This window comes from Larus michahellis, chromosome W, assembly GCF_964199755.1.
Source record: "Larus michahellis chromosome W, bLarMic1.1, whole genome shotgun sequence".
NCBI lineage: Eukaryota > Metazoa > Chordata > Aves > Charadriiformes > Laridae > Larus > Larus michahellis.
The window spans coordinates 15668786-15695160 of NC_133929.1; the positions used below are offsets into that span (position 1 = coordinate 15668786).

A 26375-nucleotide genomic window follows, 5' to 3' on the forward strand; every position below is an offset into this window, starting at 1 on the left:
CTAGCACATGGGTCATCATCTCCCACCTCCACTGCAATAACAGGCTGCAAGACCTTGCTAGCGCTTTTACCCACCAGCAATGGCATGCTGCTTCCAGGCACCACTTTAGTCACTCTGGTTACATCCCCGTCCCTCTTCAAACCTAGTTTAAAGCCCTTTCAACGAGTCCTGCTAACTCCTGTCCCAGAATCCTTCTTCCCCTTTTGGTTAGGCTTTCCCCACCTGTTGCCAGCGTGCCTGGTGTCCTGTATATCAATCCATGGTCAAAGTAACCAAAGTTCTGCCGGTTGCACCAGTCTCTGAGCCAGGAGTTTATCTCCTGACTCTTCCTGTTTATCCCCTCATCAATCCCTGCAACTGGTGGGATAGAGGAGAACAGTACTTGTGCTCCTGATCCCTTAACCAGCTGTCCCAGGGCTCTGAAGTCTCTCTTCATTGCCCTTAGACTTCTGGTAGCTATCTCATCGTTACCTACTTGAAATATCAGTAGTGGATAAAAATCTGAGGGCCGAACCAGGGTAGGGAGTTTCCTCCATATGTCCTTGATCCTGGCCCCAGGGAGACAGCTGACTACTCTGTGGGATGGGTCCGGTCGACAGATAGGGCCCTCTGTTCCCCTCAGAAGGGAGTCACCTACTACAATTACTTTGTAGTAATTGTAGAAGAAGATTATGCCTGGGAAGATTCCCTGAAAAAGACGCTGGAACCAGGACTGGTGATCTCTTTATCTCTGTCTTTTTCTCTGTCTTTTCCTTTCTCTGTCCCTCAGTTTCTCTTTTCTCTTGGAGTTGTTAAGTAACGACCTTAAGTACCGCTTGCCATGAGTTGTCCTATACCTGTTGTTAAGTAACACAATGCATAGCTCACCATTTGCCATAATTTGTTATATACCTAACCAATTATCGTGGACTTGTGAAGACCTATACTAATCATTTTTGGAAACTAATAAATGTTTATATATGGACCTTGAGATTTATCTCACCTTAGTCCTCACCGTTGGAGATTTACGAATCTGAGTCACTTACCCCCCCTCTTTCCTGAGAGTGGGACGTGACATACCGCTATGTCACTGATGAAGTTATTAAATAGTATAGGTCCCAGTACAGACCCTTGAGGGACACCGCTCGTTACTGGTTTACACATGGGCATTGAGCCGTTGACTGTAACTCCTTCTTCACGCCCATCCTTATCCATCTAACAGTCCATCTGTCAAACCCATATCTCTCCAATGTAGCGACAAGAATGTTGTGGGGGACCATGTCAAAGGCCTTACAGAAGTCCAGGTAAATGACATCTGTAGCTCTTCTCTTATCTACTGATGCAGTCGCTCCATCATAGAAGGCCACTAGATTAGTCAGGCATGAATTGTCTGTCTCTAATCACCTCCCTGTCTTCCATATGTTTCAACATGTCTTCCAGGAGGACCTGCTCCATGATCTTACCAGACACGGAGGTGAAGCTGACAGGTCGGTAGTTCCCAGGGTCCTCCTTTTTATCCTTTTTAAAAATGGAGGTGATGTTATCCTTTTTCCAGTCACTCGGGACTTCGCCTGACTGCCATGACTTTTCAAATATGGTGGAGACTGGCTTGGCAACTACATCTGCCAATTCCCTCAGGACCCTGGGATGCATCTCATCAGGTCCCATGGACTTGTGTACTTTCAGATTCCTCAGGTGGTCACGATCCTGATTTTTTCCTACGATGGGAAGGCCTTCATTCCCTCAGTCCCTGCTTTGAGGTTCAGGGACTTGAGAGATGTAGGAAGAGTGAAAACCAAGGCCAGAAAAAAAAAATTGTTGAGTACCTCAACCTTCTTCATGTTGGTTGTCACTAGGTCTATCTTATTTATCAGGGATGGTACCTTTTCTTCAAGCTTTCTTTTCTGATCATCGTGATCATCGTACCTGTTGAAGCCCTTATTTTTCTTCGCATCCCTTGCCAAATTCAGCTCCAACTGTGCCTTAGCTTTCCTGATCCCATCCCTACACATCTGGGCAGCATCCCTATATTCTTCTCCAGAAACATGTCCATGCTTCTACTGCCTATGCATTTCCTTCTTGCACTTCAATTTCACCAGGAAGTTCTTACTCAGCCATGCTGGTCTCCTGCCTTCCTTGCCCAATTTCTTACACGTGGGAATCAAGAGCTCTTGTGCTCTAAGAAAAATGTCCTTAAAGAGCTTCCAGCTCTTTTCTGCTCCATCATTCTTGAGGGCGGTTTCCCAGAGGGTCTCATCCACTAATTCCTTAAACAACTGAAAGTTTGCTCTCCTAAAATTCAGGATCTACTCTTCACTACTCTACTCTTCACCTAGCCCATATCCCTCAAGGTTGTGAATTTCACCAGGATATGATCGTGGCAGCCCGGGCATCTTGACATCTCTAATTAGTTCATCTGTATTGGTGAGCAACAGGCCTAGTAATGCATCTCCTCTGATCGGGCTGTCTATCACCTGGATTAAGAAAGTATTCTCAACACTCTCCAAGTCTCCTGGACTGCTTACAGCTTGCAGTGCTGATTTTCCAGCAGATGTCAGGGTGATTGAACTTCCCCAGCAGGATCAGAGCCTGCGAGCATGATGCTTCCTGTAGATGAAGTAAGAACACTTCATCAGCAGGATCCCCTTGGTGGGCGGCCTGTAGTAAACACCAACCACGAGGTTTCCTTTGTTGGCTTGGCCTCTAATTTTCACCCATGAGCTTTTGACTTGTTCATCGCTGTTTTTCAAAGACAGCTCTGTGCAGTCAATCCATTCTTTTACATAGATGGCAAACCCCACCCCCACCCCCCCTCCTTCCTTGCCTGTCTCTTCTGAACAGTTTATAGCCATCAATTGCAGTGCTCCAGTCCTGCAGTTTGTCCCACCAAGTTTCAGTGGTATCAATTAGACCATAGCTTTCTAGCTGCACGCTGGCTTCCGGATCATTCTGCTTGTTACCCATGTATATAAGCAGAACGTGCTTGTATACAAATGCTGTTCAACATCTTCATCAATGACATAGACAGTGGGATCAAGTGCACCCTCAGCAAGTTTGACAACGACACTAAGCTGAGTGGTGTGGTTGACAGGCCAGACAGACAGGATGTCATCCAGAAGGACCTGGACGAGCTAGAGAGGTGGGCCCCTGCAAACCTCATGAAGTTCAACAAGGCCAAGTGCAAGGTCCTGCACTTGGGTTGGGACAACCCTCGTTATCAATACAGGCTGGGGGATGACACGATAGAGAGCAACCCTTGCGGAAAAGGACTTGGGGGTACTGGTGGATGAAAAGCTGGACATGAGCCAATAATGTGCGCTCACAGCCCAGAAGGCCAACCGCATCCTGGGCTGCATCAAAAGAACCGTGGCCAGCAGATCCAGAGAGGTGATTCTCCCCCTCTACTCTGCTCTTGTGAGACCCCACCTGGAGTACTGTGTCCAGCTCTGGAACCCTCAGCACAAGAAGGACATGGACCTGTTGGAGGGGGTCCAGAGGAGGGCCACAAAGATGATCAAAGGGCTGAAGCACCTCTCCTATGAAGACAGGTTGAGAGAGCTGGGGTTGTTCAGCCTGGAGAAGAGAAGGATCCGGGGAGACCTTATAGTGGCCTTCCAGTACCTGAAGGGGGTCTACAAGAAAGCTGGGGAGGGGCTGTTTGCAAGGGCATGTAGCGATAGGACAAGGGGCAATGGTTTTAAACTAGAGCAGGGTAGGTTTAGATTAGACATTAGGAAGAAGTTCTTTACAATGAGGGTGGTGAGGCACTGGCACAGGTTGCCCAGAGAGGTGGTGGAGGCCCCATGCCTGGAGACATTCAAGGCCAGGCTTGATGAGGCTCTGAGCAATCTGATCTAGTGAAAGATGTCCCTGCTTACTGCAAGGGGGTTGGACTAGGTGATCTTCAAAGGTCCCTTCCAACCCAACACATTCTATGATTCTGTTCATCTGCCTTTGACCCCAATCCATGCATTCCTGACTCCATATCTGGAATCCAGTTCCCATCCATTGCTGAGTCCAGTCTGGGACTTCCCCATTTTCTGCTGGTGACATCATCCTGGGAGCTTGATACGGTTTTGTATATATTGTGTATATATTTCCTTATTTCCTTTTATTACTAATATTTCATTAAAGTAGTTTAGTTCCTTCTAAACTCGTAAATCTCTTTATCTCTCTCCTTTCTCTCCTCAGAGTGAGAGGTGGGGGAAAGCATCTGTCGTTCTAATTGGCCAATCCAGCCCAAACCACGACATGCAAGAGGTATTATGTAATAAATTGCAGTAAAGTTCTTGTGTGCTTATTCCCATGCATATTCCGTTGAGAACTATTATGCTCCATTGCCAGTACTTTGCCCTAAGTCACAGCTACAGGAAGGCAATAAAATAGCTCTACACCACCTGCCATTACAATTCCCTTTTGCTGCTCTTAGTCTGAGACATCCACAAATAGGTTACCTTCATTTTATTCTCAGCGTGTAATTTATGTATTGCTCATGTTTAGTCTTAGCTTTTTGCCCTTAATGTCAAGGAAATGATCAAATAATCTTCTGTGTTTCCTGAAAGAGTAATAATTAAAAACAGAAGGCTTGGTGCAAGGTGTCGGGTATACAGCAGTATGGTGATGTGCCTCGGTCCTGAACACACATTTTTCACTGCTGTCCTTGGCACCAACAGAGTGTATGGTACTAACTGGTTTTAAAATCCCTAGTCTGCTAGATTCATGGTTAATAACAAGGAATGTGATTAAGGTGAAAAGATTTTCATTCCTCATGGCTCAAGCAGGCAACTTCTGTATTTGTCAAGGCAACAGGCTTTTGAGATTATGGTGAGCAGTGTTAGAAACAGGCAACATCAGCCAGCATTTACTTAGTCCCCAGTTGCAGAATTTATAGATTTGTTTGATGAAAAACCCTTTTTACCTCCTGCATTGTAACAGTTCTCAATTTCTAGTTTGTGGATATTGAAACATGATTCCATTAACAAATTGTCAGCAGACTTCCAGAAGAGCACTGGGGACCAATTTATCATTCCCCAGGGAAGGCAAGTTAGATAACTTTGTGTAGTGGCTGACAACCTTTGACTGTCAGACTTTTGGAGGCACTAATACTGGATCACCCCAGCACTTAACTGGAGCAGCTAAGTATTTAATTTTGTCTTAGGAACAATTTCAGTAAAGACATTTCAAAAGAGTTAATGAGACAGAAACTAACTGTGATTACTGACTCATGTCCAAGCCCCACAAGTGGCTTTTACCTGAGAGCTCAGTGCATGCAGACTGCCCAGACACTGGTGGAGGGCAATTTTAGACACTGTCAGAAGAGATGAGGTGCCACAAGGGCATACTGGAAGAAAGAGGTAAGTGTGAAATCCAGAAGCAGCACAAGTAGGCTCTTATATCCATGTAGTCACAGTGTGGCTTTGCACTGATGTACAGAGATCAGGGTTTGAAAACATGTATAGATATACGGCAGTAGTTTGATCAGAGCAGCCTACTGACATAGTAATATTTCTGGTACTGGAGCTGGCTTGACAATAGCTTTGGTATCTCTGTGCTACTTCCTACTACTGTAGAAAGGGAATCAGTTTCCAATAGACTCAGGCCCCTTCACAGAATCACAGAATTGCAGAATGGTTGAGGTTGGAAGGGACCCCCAGAGGTCATCTGGTACAACCCCCTCCACTCAAGCAGGACCACCTAGAGCTGGTTTCCCAGGACTGTGTCCAGATGGCTTTTGAATACCTCCAAGGATGGAGACTCCACAACCTCTCTGGGCAACCTGTTCCAGTGTTCAGTCGCCCTCACAGTAAAAAAATGTTTCCTGATGTTCAGATGGAATCTCCTGTGTTTCAGTTTGTGCCCATTGCCTCTTGTCCTGTCACTGGGCACCACTGAAAAGACCCCGACTCTATTCTCTAAGCACCCTCCCTTCAGATATTTATGCATATTGATATGTATCCCCATAGAGCCTTATCTTCTCTAGGCTGAACAGTCCCAGCTCTCTCAGCCTGTCCTCATAGGAGAGATACTCCAGACCCTTCATCATCTTTGTGGCCTTTCACTGGACTCTCTCCAGTATCTCTATGTCTCTCCTGTACTGGTGAGCCCAGAACTGGACACAGGGCTCCAGGTGTGGCCTCACCAGTGCTGAGTAGAGGGGAAGGATCACCTCCCTCGACCTACTGGAAACAGTCCTCCTAATGCAGCCCACGATACCATTAGCCTTCTTTGCCACAAGGGCACATTGCTGCCTGATGTTCAACTTGGTGTCCACCAGGACACCCAGGTCCTTCCTGCAAAGCTGCTTCCCAGCTGGGTGGGCCCCAGCATGTACTGGTGCATGGGATTGTTCCTCCCCAGGTGCAGGACTTGTCACTTCCCATTGTTAAACTTCATGAGGTTCCTGTCAGCCCATTTCTCCAGCCTGTCGAGGCCCCTCTAGATGGAAGCATGACTGTCTGCTTTATCAGCCACTCTTCCCAGTTTTGTGCCATCTGGAAACTTGATGAGGGTACACTGTGCCCCATCATCCAGGTCTTTAATAAAAATTTTGAACAGGATTGGACCCAGTATTGACCTCTGGGGTATACCGCTAGTTACTAGCCTCCAACTAGACTTTGTGCTACTGATCACCACCCTCTGGTCCTGGCCATTCAGACATTTTTCAGTCCACCTCACTGTCTGCTCCTCCAGCCCATACTTCACCAGCTTCTCCATGATGATCTTATGGGAGACAATGTTGAAAGCCTTCATGAAGTCCAGGTAAACAATATCTACCGTTCTCCCCTTATCTACCAGGCCAGTCATTTAACAATATTAAAAAGATTAAACTGTTGTGAATGTTACTCCTTCTCCAGTAGATGAATCTGTTGTAACATTCTGCAGTGGTTCATGTAATTATTTTTTTTTAAATGCTAGAAACTTAGATTATTAGTTTCAGTTATATAATTCTTATAGCTATCATAGCACATGCTACTTAATATGACCTACATATGATTTATTCTTATGGTTAATGATAATTGATTAATTGGGACACTAATATATATTCTGTTGAAAACATATATTTGTTTAGGGCAAATGATTATTCTGTTAGTAGTTAATTATATTACTGTACTGGTTTTGGCAGGGATAGAGTTAAATTTCTTCATAGTAGCTTATATGGGGCTATGTTTTGGATTTCTGCTGAAAATATTGTTGATAACACACTGATGTTTTAGCTATTGCTGAGCAGTGCTTACACAGAGTCAAGGCCTTTTCTGCTTCTCGCACTGCTCTGCCATCAAGTAGGCTGGGGGTGCACAAGAAGTTGGGAGGGGACACAGCTGAGACAGCTGACCCCAACTGACCAAAGGGATATTCCATACCATATGATGTCATGCTCAGCAATAAAAACTGGGGGTGTGGAGGTTGGCGGAGGACTGGCCGGGCATCAGTCGGTCGGTGGTGAGCAATTGGGTTTTTTGCATCACTTGTTTTTCTTGGGTTTTATTTTCCTCTCTCTTGCTTGTGCAAGCAGCTTTTGCTTTATCTATTAAACTGTCTTTATCTCAATCCACAAATTTTCTCACTTTTACCCTTCCAATTCTGCCCCCCAATCCCACTGCAGGGGAATGAGTGAGTGGCTGTGTGGTGCTTAGTTGCTGGATGGGGTTAAACCACAGCAATTACTTTTTGCAATTTTTACTTAAAAAATACTATCTGTTCTAAGGTATATTGAAATAAGGCATTCCATAAGAGTTTAGAGGTTTTGACATGTAACTGTCAGTGTGACATAATCTCAGCATTTTAGTGCTTTATTGATTGAAACAATGTGTGATTTTAAATGAATGTGGGGGTTTTTATTTGCGTAATGGTTTTCTGCACAGTCATAAATGCTTATTATATTTAGTCTTTTTTCTTCCATCACAAGCAATTTACTTTTTTTAAAATTAAATTTGATTTTCAGGTATATTTGTACACCTATAAATTATAACTTAAAAAAATTAAAAATTATTTAAAAAACCCCAACAATCCCCAGACCCAAACATTTAGTAATAAAATTGAGAGTTGACAGCACTGAGGCCACTTAGGCAGGGAGGAAAGACTTGTTATATCTTACAGTACTCAACCTCATACTAATTTTATAAGTTATTACTTGTACACTGAACTGTGCATAGAAAACAAATTAATAATTTTGCCAAGGATAAGAGTAGGAAGAATGAAACTAGAGGAGAAAGCAAAAAACAATCTGGAACTGCTTGTCATAGAGGCTCTACCTGGAAGCTATGCATGGGACCATTCTTAATTATGTGCCTTCTGTGCAAAGATGGGCCCACATTCAAAGGGACCTTCCTATGAGACATGTTTTCCAAGACAAAGATCCGAATATGTGATACAGGTTGTAGTGTCTCATGCTTTGGGATTCAAGACACTGGACAGATCTGTAAATTATTATAAAATGGTAAATCACATTATAAGTGTTTGTGAATACATGCACATTTTTCTTAGTCTTTCAGGATTCCTTTTAAAAATGTACTTGGTGTTTTGTAAATCTTTTATAAGACAACAGCCTATGGCACTGTTGTGGGTTGACCCCGTGCTCACTCCTCCTCATCGGAGAGGGGGAGAGAATGGAAAGAGCAAAAGTGAAAAAAATCATGGATCGAGATAAAACAGTTTAATAAGGGGAAAAAATATATATATATAATTAATGCAAAGGCAAACATTTAACAACAGCAGAGCAATGCCCAGCCATGGCTACTTTGGAAAAACTTCCCCCACTGCAGTTTTATTGATGAGCATGACATTATATTGTATGGAATATCTCTTTGGTCAATTTGGGTTAGCTGTCCTGGCTGTGTCCCCTCCCAGCCTCTTGCCCACCCCTAGCCTACTTGCTGTGGGGGGCAGACTGAGAAGCTTGACCCTGTGCAAGCACTGTTCAGCAATACCCAAAACATTGGTGTGTTATCATCAACACTGTTTTAGTCACAAATGTAAAAGACAACACTGTACCAGCTACTATGAAGAAAATTAACATCATACCAGTCAGACCCAGTACAATCTTCCATACCATTTCCATCATGCTCAATTCCTACAGTATTCAATATTATATTCCAGTATTCCAGTACCTAAAGGGGCCTACAGGAGAGATGGGGAGGGACTCTTTATCAGGGAGTGTAATGATAAGACGAGGGGTAATGGTTTCAAACTGAAGGAGGGGAGATTTAGATTAGGCATTAGGAAGAAATTCTTTACTGTGAGGGTGGTGAGGCAGTGGAACAGGTTGCCCGGGGAAGTTGTGGATGCCCCATCCCTGGAAGTGTTCAAGGCCAGGCTGGATGAGGCTTTGAGCAGCCTGGTCTAGTGGGAGGTGTCCCTGCCCACGGCAGGGGGATTGGAACTAGATGATCTTTAAGGTCCCTTCCAACCCAAACCGTTCTATGATTCGATGATTCTTGGTAAAAGCACAGCCTACAAAAGGTGGCCCAGAAACCTGTTCAGTTGAATCTTAAAAGTGTCCAATGATGGGCATCCACCACTTCCCTGGTGAAATTATTCCAATGGCTGATTGTTCTCATTGTGAAAAATTTTCCTCTTGTGTCCAATCGGAATCTCCCCTGGAGTAACTTGTACCCATTACCTCTCATCTTTTCCATGTGACTCCTTGTAAAAAGGGAGTCTCCATCTTCTTTGTTATTGTCATTGTTGGGTCATTGTTGTGGGTCATTGTTGTGGGTGACTCTCTATTGAGGGGGGCGGAGGGGCCAATATGCCGTCCTGACCCACTTCACAGGGAAGTCTGCTGCCTCCCTGGGGCACGGGTCAGGGATGTGTTGGACAAACTTCCAGCCCTAGTAAACTCCTCTGACTATTACCCCCTCTTAGTATTTCAGGTGGGTAGTGATGAAGTGGGTAGGAGGAGCCCAAAATCAATTAAAAGAGATTTTAGAGCCTTGGGGCGGTGGCTTGAGGGATCAGGAATGCAAGTTGTATTCTCCTCTATCCCTTCAGTGGCAATCATGAATGAGGAAATTAACAGGAAGAGACAACAGGTCAACTCGTGGCTCTGGGACTGGTGTTATCGGCAGGGCTTTGGGTTTTTTGATCACAGGCTGCTATATGAGTCACATGACCTGCTGGTGGCAGGTGGGATGCACCTGTCCCAGAAGGGGAAAAGAATTTTGGGGCAGGAGTTAGCAAGGCTCATTGACAGGGCTTTAAACTAGATATGAGGGGGGAAGGGGAGATAACTGGGCCTGTCAGGAATAAACCCAAGGGAGGCATGCCAGGGCTTGAAGGATGGTTGACTAGCGAGGACTCTCACTCTGACATTTCATTTGAGAGAAGGGACAGACATTTAGAAATCATGGAAGCACCTGGGAGGGGTCTGGTGGGAAATGGGGCCCACACTCACAAAAAGGTGCTGGAGTCATTGGCACATCTGAAGTGCATCTATACCAATGCATGCAGGATGTGCAACAAACAGGGGGAGCTTGAAGCCATGATGCACCAGGAAAACTACGACATAGTGGCTATCACAGAAACGTGGTGGGATGCCTCACACGACTGGAGTGCCACAATCAATGGCTACAAGCTCTTCAGAAGGGACAGACAGGAAAGGAGAGGTGGTGGAGTGGCCCTGTATGTTAGAGAATGCTGTGAGAGCTCGGAAATCAAGTATAGTGATGATGGGGTGGAGAGTGTTTGGATCAGGTTAAGGGCCGATAAAGCTGATATTGCTGTGGGAGTCTGCTATAGACCTCCCAACCAAAGCAGTGAGGCGGATGAAGCTTTCTATAAGCAGCTGGGGGAAATCTCATGGTCACTTGCCATTGTTCTTGCGGGGGACTTTAACCTCCCGGATATCTGCTGGGAATACAACACAGCAGAGAGGGAACAATCCAGGAGGTTCCTGGAATGTGTGGAAGATAACTTCCTCACACAGCTGGTAAGCGAGCCGACGAGGGAAGGTGCCCTCCTGGACCTGCTTCTTGTGAACAGGGAAGAACTTGTGGGGGAAGTAAAGGTTGGAGGCTATCTAGGGCACAGCGATCATGAGATGATCGAATTTCTGATTCTTGGGGAAACAAGGAGAGGGGTTAGTAAAACTGCCACCTTAGACTTCCGGAGGGAAAACTTTGACCTGTTCAGAAGACTGCTGGACAAAGTCCCTTGGGAGGCTGCCCTGAAGGATATAGGAGCCCAGGAAGGCTGGACATACTTCAAGAGAGAAGTCTTAAAGGCACAGGAGGAGGCTGTCCCTGTGTGCCGAAAAACAAGTAGGCGGGGAAGGAGACCGGCCTGGCTAAATAGGGACCTTTGGCTGGACCTCAAGAACAAAAGGAGAGCCTATGACCTCTGGAAGAGGGGGCAGGTCTCTCATGAAGACTATAAGGATATAGCGAAGCTATGCAGGGAGAAAATTAGGAGAGCCAAAGCGCAGCTAGAGCTCAACCTAGCTACAGCTGTTAAGGATAACAAAAAATGTTTCTATAAATTCATTAACAACAAAAGGAGGATTAGGGAAAATCTCCCTCCCTTATTGGATGCAGAGGGAAACATAGTCACAAAGGATGAGGAAAAGGCTGAGGTGCTCAATGCCTACTTTGCCTCAGTCTTTAGCAGTGGAACTAGCTGTTCCCTGGGCACCCAGCCTCATGAGCTGGGAGACAGGGAGGGGAAGCTGAACGAGGTCATCACAATTAAAGAGGAAGTGATCTGTGACCTGCTATACCGCTTGGATGCGCACAAGTCTATGGGACCGGATGGGTTACATCCAAGAGTGCTGAAAGAGTTGGCAGACGTGCTCACCAAGCCACTTTCCATGATCTACCTGAAGTCATGGCTAACTGGGGAGGTCCCAATGGACTGGAGGGTAGCAAATGTAGCACCCATCTACAAGAAATGCAGAAAGGAGGATCCGGGAAACTATAGGCCTGTCAGTCTGACCTTGGTAGCAGGGAAGGTCATGGAGCAGATCATCTTGAGTGCCATTACAAGTCATATAATGGACAAGCAGGGGATCAGGCCTAGTCAGCATGGGTTTAGGAAAGGCAGGTCCTGCCTGACGAACCTGATCTCCTTCTATGACAAGATGACCCGATTATTGGATGAGGGAAAGGCTGTGGACATTGTCTACCTAGACTTTCGAAAAGCATTTGACGCAGTCCCCCATAGAATTCTCATGGAAAAACTGGTGGCTCATGGCCTGGATGAGCATACGATCTGCTGGATCAAGCACTGGCTGGATGGGCGGTCCCAAAGAGTGGTGGTCAATGGAGTTAAATGCAGCTGGCGGACGATCACAAGTGGTGTCCCTCAGGGCTCCGTGTTGGGACCATTTCTGTTTAACATCTTTATTGATGACCTTGATAAGGACATAGAGTGTATCATCAGCAAGTTTGCAGATGACATGAAGCTAAGCGGGAGTGTTGATCTACATGAGGATAGGGAGGCTCTACAGAGAGACTTGGATAGATTGGACCAATGGGCCAATGTTAACGGTATGAGCTTCAACAAGGCCAAGTGCCGGGCCCTGCACTTGGGCCACAACAACCCCATGCATCGCTACAGGCTTGGGGAAGTGTGGCTGGAGAGCTGCCTGGCAGAAAAGGACCTGGGGGTTCTAATTGACAAGCGGCTGAACATGAGCCAGCAGTGTGCCCAGGTGGCCAAGAGGGCCAATGGCATCCTGGCTTGTATTAGAAATAGTGTGACCAGCAGAAGGAGGGAGGTGATTGTCCCCCTGTACTCAGCACTGGTGAGGCCACACCTTGAGTATTGTGTCCAGTTCTGGGCACCTCAATATGAGAGAGATATCGAGGTGCTGGAGCGAGTGCAGAGGAGGGCAACGAAGCTGGTGAAGGGCCTGCAGAATAAATCTTATGAGGAGCAATTGAAGGAGCTGGGACTGTTTAGTTTGAGGAAGAGGAGGCTGAGGGGAGACCTCATCACTCTCTACAACTACTTGAAAGGACGTTGTAGAGAGGTTGGTGCTGGTCTCTTCTCACAGGTAATTAGCGACAGAACAAGAGGGAATGGCTTCAAGCTGCAGCAGGGTAGGTTTAGGCTGGACATTAGGAAAAAATTCTTCACAGAAAGAGTGGTTAGACACTGGAATAGGCTGCCCAGGGAGGTGGTGGAGTCACCATCCCTGAATGTGTTTAAGACTCGTTTAGATGTGGTGTTAAGGGATATGGTGTAAGGGAGAACTTTGTAGAGTGATGATGGTTGGACTCGATGATCCCAAGGGTCTTTTCCAACCTAAATGATTCTATGATTCTATGATTCTTGGTAGCCACCCTTTAAATACTGGAAGATGATGGTAAGGTCTCCCCTAAGCCTTCTTTTCTCAACGCTAAACAAACCCAGTTCTCTCAGCCTTTCCTCATATGGCAGGCTTCCCAGTCATTTGATCATCTTGGTGGCCCTTCTCTGGACCCTCTCCAGCCTGTCCACATCTTTTTTGTATAGTGGAGATCAAAACTGAACACAGTATTCCAGGTGTGGCCTGACAAGTGCTGAGTAGAGTAGGATAATGACTTCTTTATCTCTGCTGCTGATGCCCTTGTTGATGCAACCCAGCATCCTGTTGACTTGCTTTGCCGCAGCAGCACACTGTTCACTCATATTGAGCTTGTTGTCCACCAGGACCCCCAGGTCCCTTTCTACAGAGCTGCTCCCCAGCTGGGTAGGTCCCAGCCTGTGCTGCACTCCTGGATTATGTTTTCCCAGGTGCAAGACCTTACACTTGTCCTTGCTGAACTTCATAAGGTTCTTGTTAGCCCATTCTTTAGCTTATCCAGATCTTCCTGCAGGGTGGCTCTCCCTTCCCAAGTGTCCACTTCCCCTCTCATTTTGGTATCAGCAAACTTCATCAGGGTACACTTGATCCCATCATCCAGATCACTTAACATGATATTAAACACTATAGGGCCCAATATCGATCCCTGGGGGACCTTACTTGTGAGAGGTTGACAGTTTGAAAAAGAGCTATTTACCACCACCTTCTGGGTGTGGCCTGTCAACCAGTTCCCCACCCACTGCACAGACCACTTGTCTAGACCGTAAGACATCAGTTTCTCAAGGAGGAGGCTGTGGAGAACCATGTCGAAAGCCTTGGAGAAATCCAGGTAGACAACGTCCACCGCTCGCCCCACATCAACCGAGCAGGTTACTTTGTCGTAGAAGGCAATCAGGTTTGTCAAGCATGAGTTGCCCTTGGTGAATCTATGATGGCTTTTCCTAATCACGTGCTTCTTTCTGCCCCTCTACTCCACTCTCGTGAGACCCCACCTGGAGTACTGTGTCCAGCTCTGGAGTCCTCAGCACAAGAAGGACATGGACCTGTTGGAACAGGTCCAGCGGAGGGCCACAAAGATGATCAAACTGCTAGAGCACCTATGCTATGAAGACAGGCTGAGGGAGTTGGTGTTGTTCAGCCTGGAGAAGAGAAGGCTCCGGGGAGACCTTATAGCGGCCTTCCAGTACCTAAAGGGGGCCTATAGGAGAGATGGGGAGGGACTCTTTATGAGGGACTGTAGTGATAGGACGAAGGGTAATGGTTTTAAACTGAAAGAGGGGAGATTTAGATTAGACATTAAGAAGAAATTCTTTACTGTGAGGGTGGTGAGGCAGTGGAACAGGTTGCCCGGGGAAGTTGTGGATGCCCCATCCCTGGAAGTGTTCAAGGCCAGGCTGGATGAGGCTTTGAGCAGCCTGGTCTAGTGGGAGGTGTCCCTGCCTATGGTAGGAGGTTTGTAACTAGATGATCTTTAAGGTCCCTTCCAACTCTAACTATTCTATGATTCTATGATTCTACTTGTCATAGCCCCCAGTCAATGGGCCATCTCCATTGAAATGTTCTTTCAGTTCATTTAGTCCATGATTTGGGCTCCATCCCTTGCAGTTGTCATTCGGGACAGAAGAGGTGGTGTTATGTTGGACTATTAGGCACCAAAACCAGCTGTGGAAGCAAAACAGATAACGTCTCATAGGCCTTTTTAGGCTTTACTAGTTAAGAAACTTTTGCAGCTAATAGTCTTGCCAGTCAGCACAAATTAATTAGCATAGGAGTAGATTATTCCTAAAAGGATGTACTTTCTAGAGCCTTCTTATCTAAAATATCTCAGTCGCTGTTGTTATTTACCATACCCTTCTTATCTCACACAGTTTTGATGAAGAACGGATTGTATAACCTAAAGGTATATAAACTCTGTAACTGCTCCATTTGGAGAGAGTTCATAACAATCATATGTTCAACAGTTCATAACAGGCTGTCTCTCTGCTGCTCTGTGTTCTCTCCTATAGCTATAGTAATAAACTGCTTCTGATCTGACATGATATATATTGTAATTCTGGTTATTTCCATGACAGAATTTTGTGAGAAACGCTCCTTATCCAATAACCATGGCTCAGGCAGTAATAGATACAAATACAGATACAATAGATACAATATTTAAACATTCTTGCAAGAATGGGTGACCTAGCAGGTAGGTACACCTGAGTTCCTGAAATAACTTCTTTTTATTTCCTATCCCCGGCTGAAATTTCCCTCCCCTGTTTCCCCATTGGCTAGGTACTCCAGGGTTTACAGCCTATCAGATTTGCCTAAAACTACTTCCGTTTGCTCTGCCTTTGTTTACTTCTTCCCATCACCCCTCCTAAACCCCTTTCTTCACCTGTTTATTTCTTCCCTTTTTTGGTATTATTGCCCATGGTAGCTGGTCTCAGTTAAACATTCATCTTCCCATTAAACTACCGATCTGGCATAGACTGTTTTCTCCTTTGTCTAAGGGATGAGCATTCTTGCATGTCTCTTGATCAGACTTTGTGTTGTTAATCATTCTCTAGCTACATCATTGCAGACTGGCCAGGTTGTTCATATGCAAAAACAATACTTAGATTTTTCTTAAAATCCCTCCCCTTTAATTTTCTAAGTTTATTGCTTTTTGCACTTACTTATCAGGGTATAGTCCCATAAGAAGCTTCTAAGTTTGCAAGCATCAATTCACATTTGTCTTCTTTCTTGTTCTTTTCCTTGAGTTGAAACATTTTCCCAGGGTATGGGGGAGGGTCTACTTCCATTCGTTTCGTTAGGGCAGTTTCAATTAATCGTTGAACTAATCCTCACACACAGGGAATGATACAGCATCCTACAGCCACTAAGACTCCTGCTACAATTATAAGAGAAGTCAATATTGATACCACCATACCTTTCCATTTTCCAAACCAGGAATCCAGCCAACCTGTCAGTGAGGTGCCTATTCCAGAGCTCTCAGCTAACTCATCAGCTAGAGTGGTGAGCCCTTGAAGGGCTTTAGTTATAGTATCATCTGGAGCTGTATTGTTTGGGATGAAGGTACAGCACCGATTCCCTAACATTACACACACACCTCCCTTCTCCGCTAAGATCATGTCCAGGGCGATCCTATTTTCCCATGCCATTCGGCTGGTTGCATCCAATTGTTCCGCTACTCCTTTTAATGCATACATTTTTGTTTATAGCATACATTTTTGTTTATAGTTACCCACCAGAAAAAGGCAGATTCAAATCCTGCTCTTATCTGATTCCTTGCTTTGTGTTCATCAGGGACTCCAATGGGATCTATATATATCCGTTCATCAAAGGATACACCCACACTTCTTTTTACTCTATTGCCTGAGCTCAGGGATCCTGTTCCTTTGTCAAATGCTAGGGTGAATGGTATTGCCAATTGTACTATTCCACATGTACCTTTCCAGTTAGCCGGCAACACAGATCGCAAGGTCTTCCCTCCACAATACCACCAGAGATCCGCCCGAGGCACTCGTAACGCTGAGTAGTTTCCACACTAAGGGAAAAGGGACAATCTGTGCTGTGGGCCTTCCCGAGGCACAAGCATAGCAATTGCTTTGGTTCAAACTATTAACGGTATATTTTACCCATTCTACCCAAGCATTCGTGTCTCCATATCCTGTTTCTATTTCAAAAGTTTGCTTCAAATCCTCAATTTCCTTAATTGTTACTACCTTTGGGTCATCTTGTGGTTTCCATTTTTCCACTATAGAAAGATGAGTGGTCCCACTTCTTTCTTTACTATAGTTTTGTTCTTGCTTCCACAATACTATCTTGAATCTACCCACAGGGTCTCGTCCACTAATATCTGTTCCTAATCCATAAGTTCAGTTCACTAATGAATCAGCTCCTGTTACAGTAATTATCAAAGGGTTACAATGTAGGTTCTGGCATCCGGGCGGGGTTTGACCTTTCTAAAAAATAATTTTCATTTTTAATGGTACCCAGGATGGGGACATCCCTTCCATGCTAACAGTCCACCTACCGTACTGAGTTGTCCACCAAACATCACCCCATGAGGGACAAGGTGGTGCTCTACTATACCCTTCCCCATTTCCCAGTTGAGGCTCTGGGCACAGATTTTTTTTTTTTTTTTCCCCGATATGAAGTGCTGTGACTTGAATTCACACGTCCTGCTTCACCTGGGAGGACGATAGTCTGCCCCCTGCTGAAACCTCTTGTCACCACTCAGAAAGTTATGGGACCTTTTGAAATTGCTACTGGGGCTTTGGTCAAGGGTCTTGCGATCGATTAACCTTGGCTGGCTGCCAGGTGGCCACCAAGCTTCTCTCTCACTCCACCTCCTCAGCAAGACAGGAAAATATAAGATGAAAAAGCTCATGGGTCAAGATAAGGACAGGGAGATCACTCACCAATTATTGTTACAGGCAAAATAGACTTGATATGGGGAAGATTAATTTAATTTATTGTCAATTAAAAATAGAGTAGGATAGTGACAAACAAAAACAAAACTAAAACCACCTCCCCCCTACCCCATCCCTTCTTCCAAGGTTCAACTTCACTCATAACCGTGCTACCTCCTCCCCCCTGCCCTGAGTGGCATAGGATGGATGGGGAATGGGGATTGCAGTCAGTTCATAACAGTTCCTCTCTGCCACTCCTTCCTCCTCACATTTTTCCCTTGCTCCAGCATGGGGTCCCTCCCATAGGATACAATCCTTCACAAACTGCTCCAACATGGGCACCTCCCATGGGGTACAGTCTATTCGGAACAGACTGCTCTAGCGTGTGTTCCCCACAGGCCACAGTTCCCAACAGAAAACCTGCTCCTGTGTGGGCTCCTCTTCACGGGCCACAGTTCCTGCCAGGAGCCTTCTCCAGTGTGGACTCTCCGCGGGCTGCAGCTTCCTTCAGGGCACATCCACTTCCTCTGACATGGGGTCCTCCATGGGCTGCAGGGTGGATATCTGCTCCTCTGTGGTTCTCCATGAGCTGCAAGGGGACAAACTGCGTCACCATGGTTTTCACCATGGGCTGCAGGGGAATCTCTGCTCCATTGCCTGGAGCACCTCCTCCCCCTCCTTCACTGACCTTGGTATCTTCAGGGTTGTTTCTCTAAAATTTTTCTTACTCCTCTCTCTCCCAGCTGCTGTGCTGTGTTTTTTACCCTTTCTTACCAGCATTGCTGATTAGCTCAGCTTTGGGCAGTGGTGGGTCCATTTTGGAGCCAGGTGGAACTGGCTTTGTCCAGCATGGGGGCAGCCCCTTGTCTCTTCCCACAGAAGCCACCCCTTCAGCTCTCTGCTACCAAAACCCTGACACATAAACCAAATATAATTGTCTGTAGGCTCCTGTGGTGTTCTTGGACAGCTGAATCCCTACTTTTAATACAGGTTAGTTCAGAACATAACTGCTGCTGTTATTCTGGTAGGATTTAAGAAAGGTATGTCAGGAAAAGCCTGAGTTGGTTTCTGGTATTAATATGGCATGAATGTAGAATGAAAGAACTGGTTCAGGACAATGCTGAAGCCACACACAGCCTTCACAAACCACTCATGAGCTACACTGGCAATGGCTGGAGTAACTCGAATGCAAGGGCATGTGGTGGAAGTTTGGTCCTCGATTGCAAGTTATTCCCTTCCCTTTCCTGTTTCTGGTTCCAGTATGAGCCTCCTCGGGTTCCAATGTTAATGACCCCAACCTCAAAGAAGACAGTGGGTTCAGGCTAGACATTATGAGCAGGAGGACCCCTTGTGTGTCTTTTCTCTTTTCCTTTAAGTATTTTTTGATTGGTATGAGGGGGCCACCAAAACAAAAACAGAATACCAAACCAGAAGTTTGAGACTCTCAGGAAAAATCGAAAGATGAAGTAAAGCATCTTAAGGGACAGTTAGAAAAAACACCCATCAGCTGCTGAAACAGAATGTGGCTTACTATTTGCCTGAAAAGGTGAAATCTTACAAATGTACATTGTAGTAAAGAAGTAGAGTGGGACAAGCGTGAGAGTGTGTGTGTGTGTGTTTGGTGCATTAAGCTGGACCACCCAGTGAATAAAAGACCTGTGAAGCAGGTCAGAGGGTCTGGGATCCAGGCAGGGGTACCAAGAGGACAAAAGGGTCTGTGCCAGTCCTTGGTGGATCTGTGAATGTGCTTTTGAGTCTAGAGTGGCACTAGTGAACTTCTATCTCTAGCAGCCGAAAAAGAGGAAGGGGACTTGGCTGTCTATGTTTATGTTTTATGTGGCTGCTGTTGATGGCAATACTTTGTCTATGGCAATCACAGAATCACAGAATGGTAGGGGTTGGAAGGGACCTCTGGAGATCACCCCCCTGCCAGAGCAGGTTCACTGAGAGAGTCTGTGTAGCTGTGTCAGTGTCCTGTGTGCATCTCTGGGATAGGTGCTCAGCTTCACTACTGGTTGAAAGTGCAAATGAGAAAGTGGCAACTGCATCCCTCAGCTTGGCCGGAGACCCCAGGTCCCCAGGGGACACCAGACTGGTCTCTAGTGGCTGGACAGGAGGGGTCCTGGGCCAGAGCCACTGAAAGAGACGGCTGCTCTTAACATCCTTTAACAGTTTTGTAGTAGACAAGATCCAGTTGAGTTGTGACTATTCCTGAGTGTGCATAATCTGTATGTGATGGGGGATACTGATCCTTTGCTAATATGCCTACAGTGATAAATTTGTAACCAAACTTCTAGAGCATTATGTGGGCGTGCAAACGGGACCTGTGGTGGTAAATTCTTGGATTAATTGGAACAACTGGATTGGGAAAAAAAAATAAATTAGCAAAACATTGGAAGGATAATAAGAGGTGTAAATGGCTCAAACTGCAGTCCTGGTGACCTGAATTTGCATTTTGGGGGATGAAAAGAGTATGTACAAGACGTCCTGTAACAGATCACTTCTACCTACCAAATCGATAAATGATATTAGCTATAGAGCAGGAGGAAACATGAGAGAATCAGGCTAAGGCTGAGCTCTCTACAAATTGAATTACCAAATTTGTGAAGAATCAGGGTTGCAGAAGAGTCTTAGCTTACAGAGATTTAAACCTGAAATCTGATGGAGCCAAGTAGTAGACCTGAGTATTACAGAGGAAATTGGTGAATTATGGGGGAACAAACATCACTTGACTCTGCAAATAATGTACCTAGTAGAAATGCAAATCTCTTGCGGCTCCTGTCATTAGACAAATGCACACCATTATGCTTATAAACAAGTGGCTGGACGGGTGTATTTGGTTTACGTGGCAAGGTTTTGGTAGGAGCAGGGCTGCAGGGGTGGCTTCTGTGAGAAGACACTAGAAGCCGCCCCCATGTCAGACAGAGCCAGTTCCAGCTGGTTCCCAGAAAGACCTGCCACTGGCCAAAGCTGAGTCAATCTGCAGTGTTGGTAGCGCCTCTGTGATAACATATTTAAGAAAGTGTAAAAACCGCTGCACAACAGCAACTGGGAGACAGGAGTGAGAAGATGTGAGAGAAACAACCCTGCAGACACCAAGGTCAGTGAAGAAGGAGGGGGAGGAGGTTCTACAGGTGCTGGAGCAGAGATCCCTTGCAGCCTGTGGTGAAGACCATTGTGACACAGGTTGGTGCCCAGCAACAGGACAAGAGGCAATGAGCACAAACTGAGACACAGGAGATTCTGTATGAACATCAGGAAACCCTTTTTTATTGTGACTGAGCACTGGAACAGGTTGTCCAGGGAGGTTGTGGAGCCTCCATCCTTGGAGATATTCAAAAGCTATCTGGACACAATCCTGGGAAACTGGCGTTAGGAGGACCCAGCTTGAGGGGATGGTTGGACCAGACCACCTCTGGAGGTCCCTTCCAACTCAACCATTCTATGATTCTATGAAGGTTGGTTTTTCTTGTGAGTGTATTTTTCAGATATTTGTCTGTTCTCAACATTATTTTGGAATGTGATTACAGCAATTAATGTTGGTATAGCTGAAGATACAGCTAATTCTGAAAAAATAAAGTTGAAGCACTTTAAATGTGATTTCATCTTTTTTTAATGGTCCACATAAATTTAGGGTTTGTATAATACATACACATTTTTATTTAATCAAATAACTCTACAGTTTGAATGACCAGGAAGGCACTTATATTTATACAGAAATCAAGGTGTAAAAGATTAAAGCTTGCTAGTAAAGTATTGTTTTAATGCTTGAATCTTCATATTGTTAGGAAATCTTTTCAACAAAATACTATAGGACAGCAGTAGAAGAAGAAGTATAGCTGCACCAACCAAACCAAGGGGACTATTTGTAAATTTGCGAAATTACTTTATTTAGATGCCTAAATACTGTAATTTTGAGCATATCATTGTCATTTTTAATATGTTCTCAAGATGAGTACAGGCCTATCCTTGTAACCATGAAGATGCAACAACTGTTGAAAAAATTGCTGAAAGAATTCCTTGGTTTGGAATTCTCCTAACAATAGATAGTGATAGGAGGACCCATTTTACTTGATAGATCATAGAATCATAGAACCACGGAATGGTTTAGGTTAGAAGGGACCTTAAAGATCATCTAGTTCCAATCCCCCTGCCGTGGGCAGGGACACCTTCCACTAGACCATGCTGCTCAAAGCCCCATCCAGCCTGGCCTTGAACAATTCCAGGGATGGGGCATCCACAACTTCCCTGGGCAACCTGTTCCAGTGTCTCACCACCCTCACAGTGAAAAACTTCTTCCTGATATCTAATCTAAATCTCCCCTCTTCCAGTTTGAAACCATCCTATCACTACATGTCCTTGTAAAAAGTCCCTCAGCATCTTTCCTGTAGGCCCCCTTTAAGTACCGGAAGGCTGCTATAAGGTCTCCCCAGAGTCTTCTTTTCTCCAGGCTGAACAACACCAACTCTCTCAACCTGTCTTCATAGGAGAGGTGCTCCAGCCCTCTCATCATCTTCGTGGCCCTCCTCTGGAACCACTCCAACAGGTCCACGTCCCTCTTGTGATGAGGGCTCCAGAGCTGGACGCAGTACTCCAGGTGGGGTCTCACAAGAGCAGAGTAGAGGGGGAGAATCACCTCTCTGGATCTGCTGGCCACGGTTCTTTTAATGCAGCCCAGGATGCCGTTGGCCTTCTGGGCTGTGAGCGCACATTGTTGGCTCATGTTGAGCTTCTCATCCACCAGCACCCCCAAGTCCTTCTCCTCAGGGCTGCTCTCTATCATGTCATCCCCCAGCCTGTACTGATAATGAGGATTGTCCCAACCCAAGTGTAGGACCTTGCACTTGGCCTGGTTGAACTTCACGAGGTTTGCAGGGGCCCACCTCTCTAGCTCGTCCAGGTCCCTCTGGATGACATCCTGTCTGTCTGGCCTGTCAATCGCACCACTCAGCTTGGTGTCACCTGCAAACTTGCTGAGGGTGCACTTGATCCCACTGTCTATGTCACTGATGAAGATACTGAAGAGTACTAGTCCCAGTACAAACCCCTGGGGACACCACTTGTCACCCCTCTCCATCTGGACATCGAGCCATTGACCACTACCCTCTGGATGCAACCATCCAAACAATTCCTCTTCCGCTGAACAGTTCACACATCAAATCCATATCTCTCCAACTTAGAGAGAAGGATGTTGTGGAGGACCGTGTCAAAGGCCTTGCAGAAGTCCAGATAGATGATATCCGTTGCTCTCCCCTTGTCCACTGATGCAGTCACTCCATCATAGAACGCCACTAGGTTGGTCAGGCAGGACTTGCCCCTGGTGAAGCCATGCTGGCTGTCTCGAATCACCTCCCTGTCCTCTGTGTGCCTTAGCATAGCTTCTAGGAGGATGTGTTCCACGATCTTCCCAGGCACAGAGGTGAGGCTGACAGGGTGGTAGTTCCCAGGGTCCTCCTTCCTACCCTTTTTAAAAATGGGTGCGATGGTTCCCTTTTTCCAGTCACCAGGGACTTCACCTGACTGCCATGACTTTTCAAATATCACGGAGAGTGGCTTGGCAATGACATCAGCCAATTCCCTCAGGACTCGGGGATGTATCTCATCAGGTCCCATAGACTTGTGTATGTTCAGGTTCCTCAGGTGGTCACGAACCTTGTCTTCACTTACAGTGGGAGGGACTTTGTCCCCCAGGTCCCCGTCTTGCAGTCCTTCAACTCGGGAGGCGTGAGGAGAGAGGCTGGCAGTGAAGACCGAGGCAAAAAATTTGTTGAGAACCTCAGCCTTCTCCTCGTCTGTTGTTACCAGTTTGCCATTCTTGGTCATCAGGGAGGGTACGCTTTCTTTGACCTTCCTTTTCTGGTTGACATACCTGTAGAAGCCCTTCTTGTTATTCTTCGAGTCCCTTGCCAAGTTCAGCTTCAGCCATGCTTTGGCCTTCCTGACCTCATCCCTACATGCTTTAAAATCCTAGAGAAAGTCTCATATGATCGTACTGTAGGTGATTTCACCCTCTTTTTAATTTTGTGTTAGAAAAAACAGAAAAACTCAAAGCGCTTAAGACAGTACTTTTGTCTTTTCTACAGCGACATAGCATGTGTATTCAAACAGGTTTTTTTACTGGAGAAGAATATTTTGAACCTGTAGCATGTAAACAGTTTCTTTGTATCATATGACACCATCTATACTGGGGTCTATATACCAGTTTGCTTTCAGCATGACAACAAAGCATTTTATTGTTTCTGTTTCTCTTCCCCTTTAATTTACAGTGTAAGTTTCACTGTAAAGAGCTGTGCATGCATGCAATTAGCATGGAAAGGTATCTTTAAACTTACTGCATATTCCAAGTGCCTTTAGTGTTGGAGATGTCTGTAGTGAGTAATAGAAGTAACTTCTGTTGGGAACAAACTTGGTAGAAAACTGGAATAGAGAGTAAAGGAGAGATTGTTCCATTTGCCTGATAAGAACATACCACACTAACATGTATGCAGGAAGGACTCCATACCTTATATGAGATAAGAGATTTTTCATTCATCAGAATACCAATTAATGTTTTGATTCATTTTGATTTTTTTTAACAAAGCAGTTTCCAAGATCATGGCTGAATTGGTCGCCTTTCTGTGTTCACCTTTTCCTACATTCTAGTTGTAGAAAAATCTAAACCCCATTTCCTGTGCAATCTGGCTGTAATAAAAAAGTTTTAAAATCTTTTCAAACCTTGTATGATATATTGGGAGTACAAGTTACTCCTTTGACAGAAAACATCCACTGCTGTTGACCTTGTTTTCATACTTTGCATAGGCCCTTCTAATTTGGCCTGGTTATGAATGGGCAAGCTAGGCTTTTCAGGCTCTGCACTCTTCACATTACAGTATTGTTTCAAATCTCAACAGTTTTTTTATTATTTTCATGTGGAGAAGTTTTTAGAAAGAATAAAAATATTTCTGCCTGTAAAAATAGCTAAAGATACTACTGTATGTTTATATTTATTCCCTATTTCCTTTTTATATTTCTTTTTTCCTTACATTTAAATATATTGGTCGTTCTTTTTTTAGTACCAAAATGAAGGTGACAGTATTATGGCTATTGCAGTCAAATCTGCAAAAATACTAAGTTCTATGTCTTGTTTTGCAGGTTATTTATAATTATAATTTATAATTATGTTTATAATTTTAGAACAATTACTCTATACTCTAAATTGTATTAACTTACCGCACTTTTGGAAAAAGAATTCATTACTGAATAATGAAGCCATCTTTTAGACTTGAGGAAAATAGAGACTACAGGATGTCAAATAAGCATTAGGTCAGTGTTATAGACAGATGGTTTCAGATAACTGTCTCATTTCTAACTTAAATGTGTTTACCTTAAAGGGACACTATTATATTTTGGTTTTCTCTGGGTTTCTTTCTGTTTCTTTGTTTGCAGCTCAAGAAGTTCGTAGGAACTCCAGACATCCCTTCAAGGCATGTAAGGAAAAGGGTCCCAAAGGTCTTGGAGCAGCAATGGCAAGGCTTGGAGTTGTACTTGCAGGTGAGTCTCCTCTCATCAGTGTGAAAGCAAAAGCAGCATACCTTTTCAGAGCTGTAGTATCCAAAGCATACTGCAGGTATTAAGTGCTGTGTTTTACTGTTATGCAGTACTAGATGTGGGAAATGAGTTGTGTACTTAACAGCAATGATTTGTGTTCACTTAGCAAGACTTTAGCAGCTAGAAATCTGAACTGTTTTTTTTTTCTTTCTGATGCTGGCATAGGCTGCTGTTCTTTAACCCTCATCAGTCCTACCACAGAAGGTTCATCTGAAAGGCCAGGTAAGGTAGACAGCTGTGTAATATCTGCAGTCTCTACAGCTGCTATACCAAAAGCCCACCAATACCCTTTCAGGTCTTTGAAATACCCTCTCTTGAGGTAGTCTATGTTAAGGATGCACAGAGCATCTGGGCCAGTCACAATTGGGTGCTTCTCCCATTTATTCCCAGTTAGGCTCACTTTGGCCTCCAATGCAGTCAGTTCTTGAGACCCACCTGTCACTCCAGAAATAGCAAAAGATTCTGTCCCTTTATGATTCCATGGCAATAGGGTACACTGTCCACCAGGGCTTTATACTTTTGTGGCTCTAATGTGCCAGACCATCAAATCCACACAGTCCAATAAACTCTGTTGTCCCTCTCCTCCTCCTGGCTGGAGGCAAGGCCCCTCTAATTTTGAGGACAACATCTACAATTAGAAGATGAGTTCCTGCAAGGACTGGAGAACTGCTTACAGTGGACTGGAGCAGCCATCCTCCAGGAAGAATTCTTTCTTCTATCTGCATTACCTTGCAGCTCAAGCAGTCTTTCTTGTAGGACTGTGGTACATTTTTGATCCCATTTATCCATATCCTCTCCGTAATTGCAGAGGCAAAGGCACAGGAAATCTCAGAGCAGGTACTGTTTCCCTTGAATTGGTTTTGTAGGAGGGTGTTTTTTCTTAATGACTGAGATATGAGTCTGTTCAGGGGAAGAGTGGGATTCTTTCCCCATCTCAGATGGTTTTTCAAACAGTTTTTCAAATGGTTTTTCAAACAGCTTATCATTTTCTTAGCTATTTCCTCATTTTCCTTGGCTATTGTGTTGGTGATTTCCTCTATTTTCTCAGTCATTTTTTCCACGGCTGCCAAAGTAAGGGGACAAGAGAGACTGCCTTCATACTGTTGCACCTTGTTAGCCACTTCATTTAC

The 26375-nt window shown here is 45.0% G+C and overlaps 1 protein-coding gene across 2 annotated transcripts in view; it reads left to right on the forward strand.

Annotated features, from left to right (window-relative positions):
- LOC141735451 (sorting nexin-2-like) overlaps positions 1–26375 on the forward strand; it is a 112691-nt gene that overhangs the window by 71308 nt on the left and 15008 nt on the right. Inside the window, exons 13-14 of one of the 2 annotated variants that reach the window (XM_074568264.1) lie at positions 25084–25188; positions 25411–25467. In XM_074568264.1, the coding sequence (XP_074424365.1) occupies positions 25084–25188; positions 25411–25425 (120 nt within the window). In that variant the 3' untranslated portion in view covers positions 25426–25467. The remainder of the gene's footprint in view (positions 1–25083; positions 25189–25410; positions 25468–26375) is intronic. The other variant, XM_074568262.1, reaches the window with a different exon arrangement.